At 44.8% G+C, this 12,490-nt stretch overlaps 1 protein-coding gene across 2 annotated transcripts in view; it reads left to right on the top strand.

Annotated features, from left to right (window-relative positions):
• SLC6A4 (solute carrier family 6 member 4) overlaps positions 1 to 12,490 on the top strand; it is a 38,793-nt gene that overhangs the window by 4,005 nt on the left and 22,298 nt on the right. The window contains exons 1-5 of one of the 2 annotated variants that reach the window (XM_034752450.1): positions 4,968 to 5,216; positions 7,510 to 8,121; positions 10,240 to 10,374; positions 11,344 to 11,563; positions 11,817 to 11,955. In XM_034752450.1, the coding sequence (XP_034608341.1) occupies positions 7,659 to 8,121; positions 10,240 to 10,374; positions 11,344 to 11,563; positions 11,817 to 11,955 (957 nt within the window). In that variant the 5' untranslated portion in view covers positions 4,968 to 5,216; positions 7,510 to 7,658. Of the gene's footprint in view, positions 1 to 4,967; positions 5,217 to 7,509; positions 8,122 to 10,239; positions 10,375 to 11,343; positions 11,564 to 11,816; positions 11,956 to 12,490 lie in introns of those variants that run through there. The other variant, XM_034752449.1, reaches the window with a different exon arrangement.

Here is a 12,490-nt window from a genome sequence, read left to right as displayed (position 1 = left end):
GGGCTGAGGTTGCTATTGCAGCCTGGAGGCTAGAACAGTGGTTGCAGAAGAACTGCGCTGCCTTCTTCCATGCTAGAGGAATTATTTGTAATCCCTCACAAACTCCTACTACATTCCCTAAACAAGACCCATTCACTTGAGTGTGTATGTGTGTGTGTGTCATTTGAGGCCAAACAGCAACATTATTTTTTAGAAAAATCCCCAAACAGCTAAATGGAAAAGTGAGAACTAATTTAGGTCACATTAACTGAAATAATTTCAATTTATAGTTGTAAGAGAATAAGAAATAGCTTGTTCTGTTTTACTAAGTATATGTGTTAACCTTTAATTCTCCAGTTCAGAACAGTTTAGTTCTTAGCAGGTGCTGATATGTGAGTGGAGGATAGGAGTAAGGCAGAAGGAACACAGATTCCTGTCACACCCAAAGTGACATTAATAACATGAAAGCCCTTCTACAGGAATTAAACTCTAACACAGCCAGTGGCTGATACACCAGCAAGATCAAGTGTTGGTTTTTAAATTAGTAAATTTAAAAAGAAAAAGTAATCTGTTTGAAATTAAATGCATGCAAATATATGTATTTCATGACTGCAGGATTTAAAATAGCCCAGACTTTATAACCAATAATATCTTTTATAATTGTGCACATTAAGGATAAACAAATCTCATGCTGCAGGGCTAATCGTTGCACGGGTTAGGAAGGAATTCACACACCACTACTCCTCTGCATATACAGTACAGTTTTGCATAACCCAGAAGAGGCACTATGGTGGTTTGCCTTCCTCTGAAGCATCAAGTATTGGTTAGTACCAACAGCAGGATACCAGGTTTGGTTGGCTTAATCTTCTAGCCAGAATTCAGATTGAAGGTCCGAATCTCACCTTTCCAAAAATTTTGAGAACAGGAAAAGGACTAATATCACATATCAGAATTTCCTCTCACCTTTCTCACACAGGATCACTGAGAAGCAAATGAGAGGAATTCTTTGTATGTTGCACACCTTGCCACTAGAGGTCACCATATGCCTCATGAAATAAACCAGCAGACACCAGTAAAACAGGGAACTGCCATAGTCAGGTCCGAGATGGGACTGGAACCCAGGGCAATGGCATTCCAAGAGGACTTTTCTACTAGATGAGCCGAAGATGTAGTTTTTGTGTATGGTGTAAATCAAGACGTTGCTAATGAGCTTTAGAGCCGTTCACATTTACTCTCTAGCCCACAATATGAGCCCACAATTCACAGTGAGGCTGGCATTTTAGGCAGAGAGGTCAAGGACAGAATGGGTGCAGAGGGCAGACTTCCCATGACCCTAGAGGTGGCTTCTCTAGAGAAGAGTGAGGTGCACTGGAAGTGGGTGAAGCTTGCACTGTTGGGCCCTTTCTGTGCTCTGTACTATACTCAATCTGTGGATAATGAGAGGACCGTGGTTTACAGTATTGTCAGTCTGTCACCTTTCACGGACCCCTAAAATCTTTAATCTCTGTGTCAGTACATTCTCCGCTCAGAACTAGAAGGACGGGGAGAGGAGCACATACTTCGGGCCTCTGAAAGACTAAAACCACACTTATGAAAGGCAACACAAAACTAACTCCAATTTCCAGGTCACATGTTCTTTATAAGCTTTTTCTTTGTTTTTTCTTTTGTTTTTTCACCCTGCAGCTGTTTCAGTTGTTGATAAAGGGCCAAATATGGGTTTACGTAAGAGTGACCTTTGCAGCAGCTCAGAACAAAAATAGATAATAAACTGTTGTCCTTGACACTATTCACTAAAAGAGCCAAATAGTACTAGATATTAGGTTTGCGCCACAGCTCATAGAGTACTACAGTGACAGAGAGAGACGGAATACAAGAGGGATCCTCCAGGATTGGCATAACTCTACCCAGGATCAGGATACCTATCCCAAGGGCCCCTCCACATCCCACAATATGTTGTCCACCTCCAAGAACTTCACTTCTACTCGTATTAAATATTTATATCATTCATATAAATATAATCCCTTTGCATGTGTGCTGTCTTTTCTCTTAAGTTGTAGCCAGTAAAGAAACAAGATGTTGTCTGCTGTCCAATGGCACTTTCTGGGTGTTAAAATCCTAGGACTGTATGAAATTATATGCTAAATTTAGCTCACTGAGGCTCCAGAATTACACATCCGAAGAAGTGGGCTGTAGTCCACAAAAGCTTATGCTCCAATAAATGTATTAGTCTCGAAGGTGCCACAAGTTCTCCTGTTCTTTTGGCGGATACAGACTAACACGGCTGCTACTCTGAAATACATCTGTGCTTATCACTACACAGCTGTAAGTCTGTTGCTCAAGAGACATTTCCCGCCACAAACTGCTGTAACTGCTTTTTTAAAAAGGAGATCCAATTCATGTTGAGGTCCTGGGGAGGTCACAACCCATTTTATGGGCTTGAAATTAATTCTACTGAAAATCTTACCAAAATATTTCAATTCATCTGGTATGTCCTTCCTTTCTATTTGAACGTGGGTGGCAGGAGCCCAGAAGGAGTTTTGTTCTAGACAGACAGAAATCTTACTTGCCACAGACCTAGGTAATGAACCCTTTGGCTATCTTTTCTCAGTAAAGAAGAATGTGTCCATTTCATAGACACAGATTGACAGATGAAAGCATCCTGTAAGAATGCACCTGGATGCACTCTTTGTGAAATGTCCTTACTTAGCCATAAGTAAGCGCCTGGCTCATCCCCACAATCTTGAGTACCCAGATCCTGGGATTAAACCCGATTGATTTAGTACCCTTCTTGAGATTTTTAGAAGAAATCTAAGTGAATGGGGAGATATAGAGGGGCCACTTAGTTATGAGCAATTTAAATAGTTTCTTATTTCTTAAAATTCCATTTTGTATGCTGATTCTTTAAGGCTATGTCTACCCTGCAATTAAACACCTGGGGCTGGCCCATATCAGCTGACTCGGGCTCGGGCCACAGGGATGTTTAATTGCTGTGTAGATGTTCAGGCTTGGACTGGAGCCCAGGCTCTGGGACCCCATGCGAGGGCAGGGTCCCACAGTCCAGGCTCCAGCCTGAGCTCGAACGACTACACCTCAGTTAAACATCCCTGTAGCCTGAGCCCGGTAAACCCAAGTCAACTGGCAGGGGCCAGCCATGGATGTTTACTGCAGTGTAGACATACCCTAAAGGGCCCAAGTTCCCTGCCTTGGAATAATAGCAGAGGGATGGAGACACAGAATCCAGTGACAGTGATTGGAAAGAGGCAATAAAAACGATAAGAGGATGCAGCATGTGTAAGGCTAAGATTTTGTAACGGTTAGTTTTAGTAAAAGTCATGGACAAGCATCAGCAATAATCAAATTCATGGAAGCTCATGACCTGTCCCTGACTTTTATTAAGAATAATTATGACAAAATGGGGAAGGAAGAGGGTCCAGCACCCACTGCTGCTGGGGCTCCAGGGTCCCCCCACCCACGGTGGCGGAGAGTGTGGAGTCCCCCCTGCTGCTGGTAGCAGCTGGGAGCTGTGGGCTTGGGGCCGCGGGGATCCCCCGTCACCCATGGCTGCAGGGGAGTCCCTGTCGGCTGACAGCTCCAGCCCTGCCATTCTGGGACTAAAGCGAAAATGTTACAGAGATCTCTGGGAGTCACGGATTCCGTGACTTCCATGACCTCTGTGACCAAATCGTAGCCTTAAGCATGTGTAATACATTTGTTTAACTCAGTGTTTCTCTCTGGATGTTGCATTTCCCCATGTCTTGCCATAAAACCACTTCCTTTTAATTGCTTTCCAGCAGGTGCAGGACGATCTCCGTGAAATCATCGACACATCTTGTATAGGATACCACTTGCAGGGAATTCAGGCTAGGTCTCTGTCTAGGAGCAGAGGAACTGCAATACTAGAGAACATCATTGCTTGATTTAACCATATACCCTGCTGCCAGCAGTCGCCTCTATCTTATTTTCTGTTATATATGGAAAGCTTGTGTAAACTGGGAGGGCTCTTTAATGCTGTCCGAGAACAGAGCCTTCCACGTGGAGCTTCCACCTGCCCCTCCCCCCCCGCCCCCTCGGCTTTTGGGGAAGTGGTGGGCAGGGCTGGTGGCATTTCCAGGATATTTCTATTGTGTTTGAATTGTATATTTCCATTGTAAGGGATGGCTGCCCACTGTGATTTTCATAAAGATAATAGGTCTTTATTGTCCCGTTGAACAAGCTTACAAGACAATGGCTCAACCAACTCAGTCTTTGCAGTGTGGTATGGAGAGCTGCATTCCTTGAGGTTCCAGATTTAGTGTGTTCCCCGCTAATGTCTGTGCACCCCCCTTTAAACACTGAAGGCCAGATTTGCAAAGGTATTTACGCCTGAAGATGCATAAGGTCCCTAGTAGGATTTCAGAATGGTTAGGTACCCAGCTCCCATTGATTTCAATGCAAAATAAGCCTGCTCAGGTGCTTTCAAAAATCCCACTCGGTGCCTTTCTGCATCTTTAGGCACCTAAACACCTTTGCAAATCTTGTCTTGAGCTCTTTATTGAGCCCTCAATCCAATGCCCTGCCTCTGCTGAGATGTTAGCAGGAGAATTTAGCTGGGAGTGGCTTTCTGTCCATCAGTGCTAGCTTAGGGATTCTGCACCCTGTCAAAAGTGATTTTGGTTAATGATGGCTGAGAAATATCCAGGTTTGATACATTAGCCACTGTGGCTTTGGAGCTGCACACAATTAGAGTGCAGTTGTCCAAGGGCACAGATCATGTCTAATCTCAACCAAACACTGGACTTGTTTGAGGAACAGTGCAGTAAGAGATTCCTTCTGGAATACAAAAATATCAACGTATCTCTCCCAATTAGCCATTGGGAGACATAAATGAGCACTAAAGGATGGTGACTCGAATGGGAACAGAGCCCAACATAGTTTAAGTAAGAGGAGATGGAGGTTGACTAGAGATACCTTAAAAAAGGCATGGAAAGTTCAGTCACACGAGGTGTGTAGTCAGCTAAACATCCATTATTGCTTTCTAGATTACTAGCACAAGTGTAAAGTCCAGTAGGGCTCAGATTACTTCTCCAGATTTGTACCACACCCTCGATGCCGAAAGAAGAGAAGGAGTGGCTCTGGCCTTACCTAGGTCTTTTATGTTAACATCCATGGCGTGAAGGTCCTCCTAAACTGAATGAGTTCCTCTGGGAGACTGGCAAGGGTTTGGACTCCAAAGATGCCCAGTTTTTATAGTCTTGCAGGTAAAACAGAAACGACTTGTCTTTGCTGTATAATTATTTTTTGCTGGGACTTTGAAGATGTTTCAGTCTTTGTGGATGATTAACTTACATTAGTAAAATATCATTAAATACTATTATGAGAATTTGGTGTTAACTATACAGTGCCTAAGACGAATATCTGGGTGACTGAGGAGTGTATACTGTATGAATGAAGAACTGATAAGGTAGCTGTGAATTAGTAGGCTCTATTCATACCTCCAGGGATCTAATCTTGACAGCTTCTTACTTGACAACTCACCTCCTCTTTCCTCTTACATCCTTCCATGAGTAGGAAGAGATTTGGATCTAGCTGTCTGGGCACAAAACTGGGTGACAGGAACCCCTGGGTTTTAATCCTGGCTCTAACAATGACTCCCTCTCTAACATTCAGCTACTAGCTTCACCTCTCTGCCTTAATGTTCTCATCTGTAAAATTGAGGGAATACTTATTCCTCTTCATGGGGTGTTATGGTCATTATTTGCTGTTGTAAAGTGCTTTGAAAATGAGAAGTGCCACACAATAATTATAACTTGATATATTTCATGGCATGCAGTGGTGTGCATAGCAGTTTGCAGGCAGAAAGAAGACAAAGTCCATGCCCCTGGGAGGACACTATTTACAAAGAGTTTTCCGCTATGTTAGGTCACTGCATTGTATTGTCTATGAGAGACTTTAAATACGCTTGGAAAGCACAAAACTGATCCTAGTAGGATGTCCTTTCCAGTAATGCTTTGCTACCGGACTGGTCTCCTCTCCACGAGTCTAGCTTTCAGATCCAAGGTAAACCTGAAGATGGGTCTCCAAAATAGAAGTGCTGTTATTTAATTTTTAAAGATAAGCATATGAATCTCTCACTTGTTAGTCAAGCACCTAAATAACTTCCATTTGCTATTTATTTTTTGCTGTTTAAAAAAAATAATTAAAGTAGCCCTGACCATCTTCCCCACTTATTAATATTGCATGGAATCTCAAAAGATTTGAGAATGTTCTTAATTCAGATAAGTACCTTGCGGTTTGGATATTTAACTGAACCTCCCATTAAACCTCTTGGATCTGCCAAATGTGGCTGATTTGCAAGAAATCTCTGGTGAGATTTCTGGAGAGATGTGAATATGAAAAATAATTTGCAAATATGTAAAGATTTGTTTAAGTAACACTTGCTATCTTTTCCTTAGGGACGTGAGCACCTCAAACAGTACAGCTAGAAGTCATGAGATGCAATTATGAAAAGGAAAATGCAGGCTGAATAGCCAGCAAATTCTGCCCCCAGTTGTGCAAGTCAGGATGGAGGCTCTGATTCAGTAGCGTAGCTGGGGGGGGTGCAGGGGAAGCAGCCACTTCCCCTCAGCACATTTTCCAAAAGCGGCGCCTTAGTTAGGGGTTACCATGGCGCCAGCGGGCAGGGCCCACGCTCCGCTTTGAAGCTTGGCCTGCCGGGCCGGCACTGGGCTCCTGCAGGCAAGTGGGGGCAGCACAGCCGGAGGAGCCATGGGGGAGGCCATGGGGGCGGCCGGAGGAGCAGGGGGGGCGCAGCATGGCAGCCCGCAGTGTGGCCGGAGAAGCCATGGGGGGGCGACGGCGCAGCCGGAGGAGCCATGGGGGGGGCATGGGGGCGGCATGGCACAGCCAGAGGAGCCATGGGGGGGGTGGGGGGGGGGCGCGGCACGGCCGGAGGAGCCAGGGGGGGGGGGGGGGGGGCGCGGAGCGGCCAGAGGAGCCAAGGGGGCATGGCCAGAGGAGGAGCCAACGGGGGGTACCTTTTTAATTTTTGCTCCCCCTACTCTTAGAACCTGCCTACACCATTGCCCTGATTGTGACACTGGTGTGGTTCTGCTGCACAAGGAGGTGATAGGACACGGCAGGAGCATGCCGGGCTGTGCCTCCCCAGGAATGCGGTGAACCCTGTAGGGCCCATGTGCTGGACAAGTTAGGGAACAAGCTGGACAGGGGAACTGTCACTTCACAGAGCCTGCAGTCCTCTCCTCATCTCTCCCACAGTGTGGGGGGTCACAAGTTGTTGGCTACATGGGGTGGCTCCACTCCTGTTCTGCAGCTGGAGGGGGAGGATTAGGCCCCCACTTTCTTTGGGGTTCTCCTCAGTTTGAGACACACTGATCACAGGATTATCCCCTAAATGATACTTATCTCTTTTGGGGTGGTTTTATTTTAAAATAATGTGTTTTACTCACCATACCTGTAGTAGCTATATTTGTACAGCCACCAGCACCAGCAATCCTTGTAACAGAGTTCAACTCTTCTTCTGCTTCTTTGAAGCTGTGAGTGTCTGCAGTCCAGTGGACGTAAAGACAAGAGAGTTTCTGGCGGCAGTGGGAAGACAGAGCTTCAAGCAGCCACTTGACACAAGGGGATTCTAGTCCAGGTCACTCACAAATGGACAGCAGCACCATCTTTTAACCAGCAGAATGGAGAAGTCATCCAGCAATGAGACCCAGACTCTTACCTCTAAGAAAGAGCTCTTGGACTGTACGGAAGGTGAAGATTGCCAAGAGAATGGACTCCTGGTCAAGAACCCTAAATCCACCCTGCAGCTGGTGGAGGATGGGAATAAGGTCCACCCCAGCCAGGGAGATAAAGGGGAAGCAGGTCAGATCTCCAATGGCTACTCAGTGGTTCAGAGCCCAGTTCCTTGCAATGGAATAGGAGATGGGGAAGATGTCCAGTGCACGGCCCCAGCGGCCACCACTACCACCACCACCACCACCACTTCCACCACTTGTGGGGTGGAGGCTCAACCACAGCTGCTGGAGCTGGAGGAAAGAGAGACCTGGAGTAAAAAAATGGACTTTCTTCTCTCTGTCATTGGCTATGCAGTGGATCTGGGCAATGTATGGCGATTTCCCTATATATGCTACCAAAATGGAGGAGGTCAGTGCTCAGCCCTATATGCCATTCCTTAGAAGCTGGCTTCTTTGAGTATAAATGGGTCAGTTCTATGGCTCAAGTTAAACCTATGAGACCAAAAGTAAGCAACAAAGGATTATGGGGCAAGAGGAACTGATTTATGAGTAGGGCCCTACCAAATTCACGGTCCATTTTGGTCAATTTCTAGGTCAGAAGATTTAAAAAATAATAAATTTTGTGATTTCAGCTACTAAAATCTGAGATTTCACGGTGTTGTAATTTTAGGAGTCCTGACCCATGAAGGAATTGTGTGTGTTGTGAGTGTGTGTGTGTGTGTGTGGTTATTGTAAGGTTATTGTAGAGGGTGTTGCAGTACTGCTACACTTACTTCTGTGCTGCTGCTGGCAGCGGCGCTGCCTTCAGAGCTGGGCAGCTGGAGCGTGGTGGCTGCAGGCAAGGACCCCGGCTCTGAAGGCAGCGCTGCCACCAGCAGCAGTGCAGAAGTAAGGATGGAATGGTATGGTATTGCCACCCTTACTTCTGTGCTGTTGCCTGCAGAGCTGGGCCCTCAATCAGCAGCTGCCACTCTCTGGCCGCCCAGGTCTGAAGGCAGCAGCACAGAAGGGTGGTATGGTATGGTATTGCCACCCTTACTTCTGTGCTGCTGCTGGCAGGGTGCCGCCTTCAGAGCTGGGTGCCTGGCTAACAGCTGCCGCTCTCCGGCTGCCCAGATCTGAAGGCAGCATAGAAGTAAGGGTAGCAATACTGTGACCCCCCTGCAACTCCCTTTTGGGTCTGGCCCCTCAATTTGAGAAACACTTGTCTACCCTATGAAATCTGTATGGTATAGGATAAAAGCACACAGAAGACCAGATTTCACGGGGGGAGGCCAGATTTTACAGTCCATGACGTGTTTTTCATGGCCGTGAACTTGGTAGGGCAGTATTTATGAGATAGATTAAAAGAGCAAAATATGTTTAGAATCAGATAAGGTTTGCTGGGACATATGCATCAACTAATAGATGAGGGCTATAAACACAAAGGTGGAAGAGGAATTATCTAGAATGATGCAAGATCCAGTATAGCTGGAATGCATGGGATGAAAATAAGAAAACGAAAATGTAGAATTAAGATTAGGCAAAACATCCTGACCCTAAGATCAGTTGGACTGTGGAACAGTCTCCCAGAAACATTTAAATTCAGACTAACCAATATACCAGAAAATGTCAATGCTACAGGTGCTCAGTACAAGCAAACGATTGTAACCAGTGAGTGTGCTGAAGAAGGACCTATATCCCCTTAATGCACCTAGGCATTGTACCAGAGGAAGAAATTCTTTTATCTTTTACCCCATTCTGCTGCTGCATCCATGGTAGCCAATAAAATTTTTATCCGCAAAAAGAAGAACAGGAGAACTTGTGGCACCTTAGAGACTAACAAATTTATTAGAGCATAAGCTTTCGTGGACTACAGCCCACTTCTTCGGATGCATATAGAATGGCGGGCTGTAGTCCACGAAAGCTTATGCCACAAGTACTCCTGTTCTTCTTTTTAATAAAATCTTTGTGAATTCTCTGTATGTTTGGGTACAGAAGCCTGGGAATAGTACTGTTGACAGTGCCTGCTAGGAGACAATCTTACAATAGTTCACAACTTCATTCCACTGGAAACTTAGAGCCAGATTATGACCTTCCTCACAGTGGTGAGCATTACCTGTGGCACCTGAGAATTGGACTTTTAGCCATTAATGATACTCCAGCCTGACATACAGTAACTGAACTGCTTTGGTGCTTATGGCATTGTCTTTCGAGACAGATAGTTGCCACACACAGTGGTGAGCAGTCACTCGCATGAGTAATCCTATTGAATATGATGGGACTAGTCATGTGAGTAACTGCTCACCAATGTGAGTAAAGGGGTCACAGGATTCCCTTCAGGAACAAACCCACAAGTCCTGTGACATTACAGAAAGTTTGTCTGGACTGGCCTCTCGAGACCACGGGGTCGCATAGGTTTTACTGTCGTAGTGCAGTGTGGTGTGTATTGGCTGTGGGGCATGAAGAATTGCTCTTTATGAAGTGCTGATACTGTTACACCAGAAGTACTACAAGAAGTTACAGTCATGTCCTTTCTTTCTTGCAGGAGCGTTTCTCATCCCGTACACCATCATGGCCATCTTTGGAGGCATCCCCCTCTTTTACATGGAGCTAGCACTGGGACAGTACCACAGGAATGGGTGTATCTCAATTTGGAGGAAAATTTGTCCTATTTTCAAAGGTAGTAAGGGGAACAGGAAGCTTACCATGATCCCTTAGGGTAACTGGCAGAGATTTTCTTTAAGGGTGGAACAATTACTGAAAATAAGAGATAACGTGAAGGGTTAATGTCAAGTGGTTTAGGGCCCACATTTAGGTTATGTAAGAAAAGCTTTCATGAAACCTAGAATTAATTACTTTTCAAAGTCATGTGCTTTTTAAAAAAGCAATATCAAGTTGTTTTATATACATAAACATTGCCCTAATTGTTTTCCAATCTAAAGGATGCAGCCTCCTACTAGAATCTGAAGACCAGGGAGTGAAACTGACTAGAAACAACCCACTCTACTTTCACTGTCCCAAGCCAGAAAAAAAATGCAAAACCATACAGAGAACATTATAAGGGTGAAAGTAAATTGAACTTTCAAAATTATTCCAGTTCTAATATTTGAAATGGTATTAGAAACACAGGTTGGGGAAAATATTGCAAATCCATTATTTTTATCCCAGAGATCTTTTAAACAAATTACCCTTCAGCTCCATTCCATTTCTCTCAGCCATCTCTACTGGCAGGGATACTAGAGGATCTTTTATAGTTGCCTTTTACAGACTTGTTATCCTTGCTCCCAGTACCAGAGTTAGATTTTGTTCTGTTTTGGTTGGTTGGTTTGTTGTTAGGGGTGTGGAGGATGAGGTATGCATCACAGTCAACATTCCAGAGACTGGGGCCTGAATAAGGCTAGCATTTACACATGTTCTGTTCAGAACAGGGATGCTTTTCTGAAGTGGGGCTTGGGCAAATCACCACCACTTTCTGAAGACCCCACAAAGTTCCAGAGCAGTCTAAAAAAATATAAAGGGAGGCAATGGTGTATGTGTACCTATTTGGATGCCTCCGGCAGCTACTGATTTCACGTGGATTATCCACTCCTGCTTTTACTGGACCCGGCCCTCACATTTCCACTCACATAACTGTTTTCTGCCTTACCAGGAATTGGCTTTACTATCTGCGTAATAGCTTTCTACATAGCCTCTTACTACAATACCATCATGGCTTGGGCCCTCTACTACCTCATTTCATCCTTCACGTCAGAGCTTCCATGGACCAGCTGCAAAAATGCTTGGAACACCGTCAACTGCACCAACTACTTCACCAATGCCAGCATTACCTGGACCCCACACTCCATCTCCCCTGCGGAAGAATTTTATACGTAAGTGCATGTAAGTGGAGACAGCAATATCAGAAAGAAGGGTAGAAAATGCAGCAGACTTTTCTTTAGAGGGTGACCGGGGTATTTATCAATCACATGCATGGGTTTTTTAAAACTGTCTAGGGATTAAAATGCATGCAGTTGTGGGGATGTGTAGGATGGGGGTGTCTTTTATCTCTCGTGATTTAGAGCCTAAGCACTCTCTGTATTTGTTACACAAACAGCAACAATGTGCTTTTCTCTCCTGTTTTAGCCGCCACGTTCTACAGGTGCAAAGATCCAAAGGGCTGGATGATCTGGGAGGCATTAGCTGGCAACTGACACTCTGCTTACTGTTGATATTCACTATCGTGTACTTCAGCATCTGGAAAGGGGTCAAAACATCTGGCAAGGTGAATGCAAAAGCAAGAGGAAGTTGCTTGGTATAGCGTAATTTCTGCAACATGTCTGGAGCAGCCTATTAACATGAGAGAAAGTAAGCTTAGAATTGTCTTCAGGACAGGGACTGCAAATTCACGTACATGTGAATAGTGAGTGCTATTGTAATCTATATAATACGTGCTAACAGCATGTTGGGTTGCTGTTCTGCATTTAAAGATCATCCTACCCAGGGGATCTAATGGGTGTGGAGGGTGATCTCCGATTACTGCTCTGTTGAGCCTCAGTTCCATTGTTTCTTTTTCTACAGATGGGACTTGCTATCTGCTGTCAGAGCAAGCCATGTTACCAAAATAGGGCTGCTTAATACACAATCATTTACAAATAATAAGTACCATAATAATAAATCTTTCTACTGACACAGAACCTCCTATGTGAGGACCTTACAAAGATTGGTGTTGTTATTCCCATTTTACAGAAGGGGAAACTGCAGTGCAGAAAGTGACCCCAATGTTTTCAGAAGGGTCAGCTAATTCTGCATGCCCTGAT

This window comes from Trachemys scripta, chromosome 18, assembly GCF_013100865.1.
Source record: "Trachemys scripta elegans isolate TJP31775 chromosome 18, CAS_Tse_1.0, whole genome shotgun sequence".
Classification (NCBI taxonomy): domain Eukaryota; kingdom Metazoa; phylum Chordata; order Testudines; family Emydidae; genus Trachemys; species Trachemys scripta.
The sequence above is the reverse complement of the archived record's forward strand: the minus strand, read 5'-3'. Positions and strand labels throughout refer to the sequence as shown.